Below are 9,010 nucleotides of genomic sequence, written 5' to 3'. Positions count from 1 at the left end.
AGAGCCTTTAATTTTGCCTTTTTCACAATGCTTGTCTTGCTCCCAATATTTTTCTCTACGGCCCTGCTTGAATTTTGCCCTTGGTTTCTCCATCTATCACTTTTCTGATTCACTTTTCTACCTTTTGCTTTTGTCCTTGCTCCCTCTTTCTCTGATTCCTTGCACAGGTTCCCATCCCCCTGGCATATTAGTTTAAACCCTCCCCAACTAATCTCGCAAATACCTCCTAGGACATCAGTTCCAGTCCTGCCCAGGTGTAACCTGTCCAGTTTGTACTGGTCCCAATGCCCCAGGAATCTGAAACCCTCCCCCTGACGCCATCTCTTCAGCCACGTATTCATCCTATATATTCTGTCATTTCTACTCTGACTAGCACGTGGCACCGGTACTAATCCTGAGATCACTACCTTCGAGGTCCGATTTCTTAACTTCCTTCCTAGCTCCCTGTATTCTACTTTTAGCACCTCATCCCTTTTTTTAACCTATGTCCTTTGTACCGATGTGTACCACGACCACTGGCTGTTCACCCTCGCCCTCCATGTCCTGTACCCGCTCCGAGACATCCTTGACCCTAGCACCAGGGAGGCAACATACCATCCTGGAGTCTCGTTTGCGGCCACAGAAACGCCTGTCTATTCCCCTTACAATTGAATCCCCTAGAACTATTGCACTGTCACACTTATTACTCCTCCCCTCTGCAGCAGAACCAACCTTGGTGCCATGAGTTTGGCTGTTGCTGTTTTCCCCTAAGAGGCCATTCCCCTCAACAGTATCCAAACGGTATATCTGTTCTGCAGGGGAATGGGTACAGGAGATTCCATAGCCTCACTGTCTTGCTCTGTCTGGTGGTCACCCATTCCCTTCCTGCCTGCGGAGTCTGAGCCTGTGGTGTGACCACCTCTCCAAACGTGCTATCCACGATGCTCTCTGACTCGTGGATGCTCCAGTGTCTCCAGCCGCCGCTCCAGCTCTGAAAGTAGAGCTTCCAGGAGCTGTAACTGGAGATACTTCCTGCACACATGCTGGCCCTGGGGCCTGGAACGGTCCCCAGCCTGCCACATGGAGCAAGAGGAGCAGACCACGGCTTGGAGCTGTGCTGCCATGAATTATTCCTTTAAATTAAACTTTTGAAATTGGACTTTAGAAAGATGTTTTTGTGTCAGATTATATCCAATCTCCCGTATACTATTTAATTAGATTTTTAAAAAAACCTGAATATTTATCCCTCTTGATCTGACAACAAATTAAAAATAGTTATTTAAATCAACTTAAAAATCGCAATTTAAATCAACCCAAAATAGTTATTTAAGTTAAATTTAAAAATAGTAATTCAAATGAACTTAAAAATAGTACTTTAAATCAAATAAAAACGAGTATTTAAATCATTAACTTCATTGATATTCAAATTTAGCCCACTCAGCCTTTCAGCCAATCAGGTCACAGTCTCCTGTGATGTTACTCAAACAGACTTACCCGATAGCGGCATCCCACGCAGGTCCTCCTCTGCTCCCGGAAGGTTAATGCAGAACAAGGCCAGCCGCGTGGGTTCAATTCCCGTCCCTGCCTCCCCGACCAGGCGCCGGAACGTGGCTATTAGGGGCTTTTCACAGTAACTTCATTGAAGCCTACTTGTGACAATAAGCGATCATTATTATTGATGGGAAATGTGAAGTTGTTTTGGGTGGCATCTGTCACTTGGTTTCAGAGTGTGGTGTGTCTGACCACAGGTCATCTGTTGGTTTACATGGACTGTGTACTTACGGTGAACGTTAAGAGCACAAGGTAGATTTTGTAACTTGTGTCATCGCTACAAATCTGTATAAATCTGTAAAGGTATAGCCTTTACAGGAAGGAACAGTTAATAAATGTTTTATTCTTTAGTTACAAGTTCATCGGCAGTCCTGTGACTGTTTATCCACGTCTCTAAACAAAAATGAAAAGTCAGGATTGAGTGAGCCAGATTGCACTCTGGGATTGGACTCACCCAGTTGTAATGTTAGCCGGGATAAAAATAAGGGTAAAAATTGAGGACCGGTAAAAATTGAGGACCCCCCCCCTCAATAGATTTTTGAGGAGAAGCGTTCCAAAATTCTACTATTTCTATTCAAAGTCCGTATGAGTCAGCACAGAATTAATTCTTTCCTGTCCTCTGTCTCGGAGCAATCACTCAGCAATCAATCCGTGTGTTTCCCAACCGGAAACCCTGGATGAACAGGGATATTCACTGCTTGCTGAAGTCTAGGTCTGAGGCGTTCAAGTCAGGCGACCCTGACCTCTACAAGAAAGCCAGATATGATCTAAGGAGATCCATCAGAGATGCCAAAAGATGGTACCGGACCAAGCTCGAGTCCCAGGCTCGCCACACAGACCCCCGCCGACTATGGCAAGGTCTGCAAGACATAACGGGCTACAAGATGAAGGCATATAAAATCGCCGGCTCCAACGCATCCCTCCCTGATGAGCTCAACGGATGCTTTGAGCAAGAGCATGATCATAGAATTTACAGTGCAGAAGGAGGCCATTCGGCCCATCAAGTCTGCACCGGCTCTTGGAAAGAGCACCCTACGCAAGGTCAACACCCCCCCCCCTATCCCCATAACCTCACCCAACACTAAGGGCAATTTTGGACACTAAGGGCAATTTAACATGGCCAATCCACCTAACCTGCACATCTTTGGACTGTGGGAGGAAACCGGAGCACCCGGAGGAAACCCACGCACACACGGGGAGGATGCGCACACTCCGCACCGACAGTGACCCAAGCCGGAATCGAACCTGGGACCCTGAAGCTGTGAAGCAATTGTGCTATCCACAATGCTACCGTGCTGCATGGTCTTAACCCCAGAAGCCTAGGATGAACTTGGATCTGAGATCACCATTGCCCATGTCAGAGCAGCCTTCTCGAAGGTCAACCCACGGAAAGCCACTGGCCCAGATGGGGTACCCGGACGAGCTCTCGAGTCTTGTGTGGATCAGCTGGCGGGGGTAATCGCAGATATCTTCAACCTCTCTTTACAACAATCTGAGGTCCCTATCGGTTTTAAGACAACGACCATCATCCCTGTACCAAAGAAAAGCCAAGCAGCCTGTCTTAATGACTATCGTCCAGTGGCTCTGACATCCATCATTATTAAGTGCTTCGAAAGGTTAGTCATGGCACGAATCAACTCCAGCCTCCCGGGTTGCCTTGATCCACTACAGTTCGCCTACCGCTGCAACATGTCCACAGCAGACGCCATCTCCCTGGCCCTGCACTCAACCCTGGAACACCTAGATAGCAAGGGCACCTATGACTCCTATTTATTGACTACAGCTCAGCCTTCAACACCATTATTCGTACGAAACTCATCTCCAAAATCCTTGGCCTGGGCCTCGGCTCCTCCATCTGTGACTGGATCCTGAACTTTCTAACCCACAGGCCACAATCAGTAAGGATAGGCAACAACACCTCCTTCACGATCAACCTCAACACCGGTGCCCCACAAGGCTGTGTCCTCAGCCCCCAATATACTCCTTATACACCTATGACTGTGGCCAAATTCCCCTTCAACTTGATTTTCAAATTTGCTGATGACACCACCGTAGTGGGTCGGATCTCAAACAATGACGAGGCAGAGTACAGGAATGAGATAGAGAATCTGGTGAACTGGTGCAATGACAATAATCTCTCCCTCAACGTCAACAAAACGAAGGAGATTGGCATCGACTTCAGGAAGCGCAGTGGAGAACATGCCCCTGTCTTCATCAATGGGAACGAAGTAGAAAGGGTCGTGAGCTTCAAGTTGTTAGGTGTCCAGATCACAACAGCCTGTCTTGGTCCCCTCATGCCGACACTAGAGTTAAGAAAGCCCACCAACGACTCTACTTTCTCAGAAGACTAAGGAAATTTGGCATGTCAGCTACGACTCTCACCTCGGAAAGGCAGCCAGCATAATCAAGGACCCCACGCACTCCGGACATAGTCTCTTCCACCTTCTTCCATCAGGAAAAAGATACCAAAGTTTGAGTTCACGTACCAACCGACTCAAGAACAGCTTCATCCCTACTGCCATCAGACTTTTGAATGGACCTACCTCGTATTAAGTTGATCTTTTCTCTACACCCTAGCTATGACTGTAACATTATATTCTGCAGCCTCTCCTTCCTTCCCTATGTACGGTATGCTTGTTTGTACAGCGTGCAAGAAACAATACTTTTCACTGTATACTAATACGTGTCAATAATAAATCAAATCAGCTACGTTTGGTAAATATTGGCACATGCAAAGCTCTTAATAGCATCAGGAAAAACCTGTTCTGGCAGATATTAAGTGGGCATAGAGCCTTTATGATGTGCTTCAAGCTTCATTTGGCTGATGGAACCCCATGCTGATGTTTTTTCAGAGAACTGAGCTGGATTACATTATGAGAGCTAAGCTCATTATTGGGACAATAGGCATTGAATCAGATCGCAAGGGGAATGCCTCTCATTAGAGAACTAGACCAGAGTAATTATGTCTCCTGGTCCTGTCTGAACAATTATATGAAACCATCTCTTCTTGGGGGCGAATCAATGCATTTCTTTACCCTGCAGCTACATTATCAATCGACTGCAACTGAACAGTCTTAACAAACACAGGCAGTTCACCTCAAGCCCTCTGCTCAGCCCTGCCCTGATCCCATTTCTTTTTCTTTTATATACACGCTTACACAATTAAATCAGGCTTGAAACCACAATATGTCATCGTACTTGATCAAGGGAGTAAAGCAATGGATCCATTTCAAGATCGCCATCTCTTCCTGATGTCGTTTGCCACCCAGAATCAAGACTAAAATCAGTTTAACAAGGGAGCTGCTACCCTGAAACCAGCAGCAGAACGCGAATGAAGGCTTTTAAAATCCGGGTTTAACTCTTTAGGTTTGAGCACAAATAAATTGAGCACAGGGAGTTGCAGTTTCAATTGATTTTAGTGCTTCACTGCGCTGCAGGTACTTAAACAATGGATGGGAGCAGTTATTCACAAAACATGATGGTAGTCCTGTCTGTGACATTATCATAAATGTTAAGAACTGCAAGGGTTAATGAAATGTCAAAATCAATCACTAGAGAGAGCTAGATGTACAAGTGCATAAGACATTGATGCTAAGCCTTTTGGGTGGGAGATTGAGGAGACAGCTAGAGAACAGACTGAAGGAAAGATAGTGTGAGTGAGAGCAGATCATAGTTAATGTAATAGTGTAGAGATTAGTAGTAGATGATGTAGATATGTTTATTATCAACTATATTATTTAGGAGTAAGTGCGGAATCCAAATTAGTCTTAATAAATCTATAGCTTTGTTCAATTTAAACCCATTTGTGGTCTTTGTGAACACTAGGCCAACCATCCTAAAATTAGCAACACAAAGAACCCGACACTATCGAAAGAGTGCCCGAGGTCTCCTGGCAAAGTAAAGTTTAATTTCACTTCTGATGAAAAGTTGCTGATTGGAAATGTTCTACAGGCGGGGACTGATCTGAGCATTTCCAGCATTTTCTTTTTTTTCAAATAAATTTAGAGTACCCAATTCATTTTTTTCAATTAAGGGGCAATTTCACGTGGCCAATCCACCTACCCTGCACATCTTTGGGCCATGGGGCAAAACCCATGCAAACACGGGGAGAATGTGAAAACTCCACACGGACAGTGACCCAGAGCCGGGATCGAACCTGGGACCTCGGCGCCGTGAGGCTGCAGGGCTAACCCAATGCGCCACCGTGCTGCCACTTTTCCAGCATTTTCCGTTCATGTTTCAGATTGCCAGCTTCTACAAGGTTTTGCCTTTCACTGTGAATAGGTTGCCTGAACTATCAGATGCGTAGCTGTTTGACCCTTTTTCAGATATCTGGTCAGTTTTAAATATGGAACCTCCAGGGTCCACAGGAGCAGCACCCGCAGATTACATACACCCTGTCCATTGGGTGAGCTGCCTCCCCCACCCCAACCCCGACACTAAAATGGTTATTTTCAGCTAAACAACATAGGCATGCTTGGCAAAACAAAATATTGTCAGTTTCCCATCTTTGCATTGGGTATACGTTAAAAAAAAAACATTTTGTGTACCCAATTTATTTTCCAATTAAGGGACAATTTAGCGCGGCCAGTCCACCTAACCTGCACATCTTTGGATTGTGGGGGTGAGACCCATGCAGACACGGGGAGAATGTGCAAACTCCACACGGACAGTGACCCCTAGAGCCGGGATCGAACCCGGGTCCTCGGCGCCGTGAGGCAGTAGTGCTAACCACTGCGCCACCGTGCTGCCCCGGCACTGGGTATACAACAGTGCTAGAAAATTCGTAGTGGCCATTTTCTCTTTGAAAGCACCTTCCAGTTCGCCCCATTCCCCTACTCGTTCCCCGTAGCCCTGCAGGATTTTCCTGCTCAGCGATCCCCCTTTGAAGATTACAATCGATTTGTTTTAGGCAGCGTATTCCAGAGCATAATTCGCTGAGTAAATAAAATGCTTCTCATCTCCCCTCTGGCCTTTGACCAACTGCTGGAATGTTAAACTGTTTCTAACACCATTCTTTTACTTCAGAAAAGAGCCATACACTGAAGACAGCATGCAACCACCACACCAATTCAACTACTTTATTCACATTATAGAATAAACATATATGTATAGCAGATTTACATACACTACAGAAAAATAATATCTCCACGTACAACTTTAATATTTCAATTTCATCATCCCAACATCAGACAAAACACAAATAGTGCAATTAATGCTTCAACTATGATTTGACACATATTCTATGTTCTATAATCGCAAGAGTGATTGAATATCCTTTTTGTAACAAGTGATTGTTGTGAGGTCCCAAAAGTACAGTTTAAGGTACAGCCGTTAAAGACGGGTAACACAAACTGAGGCTAAAAAGTGCAAGAATGATACAGTAGTGATACCAGCATGGACACACTTTCTGGTCTCCTGGAAGCGACGGGGGAGGTTCAAACTCATCATCAGTACGGGATCTGGTTCTGGTAGTACTGAATCATGTCATACGTCTTACTCCTGAAAGGTAAAGGAGACAGGTTTGATAACATTTCAGTCAATGCACATTTTACCATCGCTAGAGATCACTTGCACCATTTTCCTTTATCCTCGTGCCTCCTCCCAGGACGCTAAATATTCCTATCTCATAGAATTTACAGTGCAGAATGAGGCCATTCAAAGAACAAAGAAAAGTACAGCACAGGAACTGGCCCTTCGGCCCTCCAAGCCTGCGCCGACCATGCTGCCTGTCTAAACTAATATTCTTCTCCACTTCCGGGGTCTGTATCCCTCTATTCCCATCCTATTCATGTATTTGTCAAGATGCCCCTTATATGTCACTATCGTCCCTGCTTCCACCACCTCCTCCGGCAGCGAGTTCCAGGCACCCACTACCATCTGTGTAAAAACACTTGCCTCGTACATCTCCTCTAAACCTTGCCCCTCACACCATAAACCTATGCCCCCGAGTAATTCACCCCTCTACGCTGGGAAAAAGTCTCTGACTATCCACTCTTGTCTATGCTCCTCATAATTTTGTTGACTTCTATCAGGTCGCCCTTCAACCTCCGTCATTCCAGTGAGAACAAACCGAGTTTATTCAACCTCTCCTAATGTCCTCCATACTCCTGAGGGTTCTACCATTCACTGTATATTCCCTACCTGTATTAGACCTTCCAAAATGGCATTACCTCACATTTGTCCGGACTAAACTCCATCTGCCCTCTCTCCACCCAAGTCTCCAAACGATCTAAATCCTGCTGTATCCTCTGACAGTCCTCATCGCTATCCGCAATTCCACCAACCTTTGTGTCGTCCGCAAACTTAATCAGACCAGTTAAAATTTCCTCCAAATCATTTATATATACTACGAACAGCAAAGGTCCCAGCACTTATCCCTGCGGAACACCACTAGCCACAGCCCTCCAATCAGAAAAGCACCCTTCCATTGCTACTCTCTGCCTTCTATGACCTAGCCAGTTCTGCATCCATCTTGCCAGCTCACCTCTGGTCCCGTGTGACTTCACCTTTTGTACCAGTCTGCCATGAGGGACCTTGTCAAAGGCCTCACTGAAGTCCATATAGACAACATCCACTGCCCTACCTGCATAAATCATCTTTGTGACCTCCTTGAAAAACTCTATCAAGTTAGTGAGACACGCCCTCCCCTTCACAAAACCGTGCTGCCCCTCACTAATACGTCCATTTGCTTCCAAATGGGAGTAGATCCTGTCTCGAAGAATTCTCTCCAGTAATTTCCCTACAACTGACGTATGTAGTTCCTTGATTTATCCTTGCTACCCTTCTTGAACAAAGGAACAATATTGGCTATTCTCCAGCCCTCCGGGACATCACCTGAAGACAGTGAGGATCCAAAGATTTCTGTCAAGGCTTCAGCAATTTCCTCTCTTGCCTTCAGTATTCTGGGGTAGATCCCATCAGGTCCTGGGGACTTATCTACCGTAATATTTTTCAAGACAACCCAACACCTCTTCTTTTTGGATCTCAATGTGACCCAGGCTATCTACACACCCGTCTCCAGAATCAACATCCACCAATTCCTTCTCTTTGTGAATACTGATGCAATGTATTAATTTAGTACCTCGCCCATTTCCTCTGGCTCCACACATAGATTCCCTCCCCTGTCCTTCAGTGGGCAACCCTTTCCCTGGCCACCCTCTTGCTTTTTATTCGGCCCTTGGAAAGAGCACCCTACTTAAGCCCACAACTTCACTGTATCCCCGTAACCCAGTAATCCCACCTAACCATTTTGGGCACTAAGGGGCAATTTAACGTGGCCAATCCAACTAACCTGCACATCTTTGGACTGTGGGAAGAAACCGGAGCTCCCCGTGCAACTAGAGGTGATGTTTTTCACCCTCTCTTATCCTGGAGGAAGGATATGGCATAATCCATGACTAATTGTGAAGGTGTGGAGCCCCGTGCTTCTCTCACAAAAATTGTGGAGGTCGGGGGAGGACAAGCGAACTTGGCCCAC

General features: G+C 45.8%; 1 protein-coding gene across 1 annotated transcript in view; it reads right to left on the bottom strand.

Moving 5' to 3' along the window:
- Positions 1-6,597: 6,597 nt before the first annotated feature.
- The window catches only part of pi4kab (phosphatidylinositol 4-kinase, catalytic, alpha b), a 345,324-nt gene continuing 342,911 nt past the window's right edge, over positions 6,598-9,010 (bottom strand). The window contains exon 55 of the mRNA XM_072473986.1: positions 6,598-7,032. Coding sequence (XP_072330087.1) covers positions 6,981-7,032 — 52 coding nt within the window. The 3' untranslated portion in view covers positions 6,598-6,980. The remainder of the gene's footprint in view (positions 7,033-9,010) is intronic.

Source organism: Scyliorhinus torazame, chromosome 1, assembly GCF_047496885.1.
Source record: "Scyliorhinus torazame isolate Kashiwa2021f chromosome 1, sScyTor2.1, whole genome shotgun sequence".
In the NCBI taxonomy this organism is placed as follows: domain Eukaryota; kingdom Metazoa; phylum Chordata; class Chondrichthyes; order Carcharhiniformes; family Scyliorhinidae; genus Scyliorhinus; species Scyliorhinus torazame.
The sequence above is the reverse complement of the archived record's forward strand: the minus strand, read 5'-3'. Positions and strand labels throughout refer to the sequence as shown.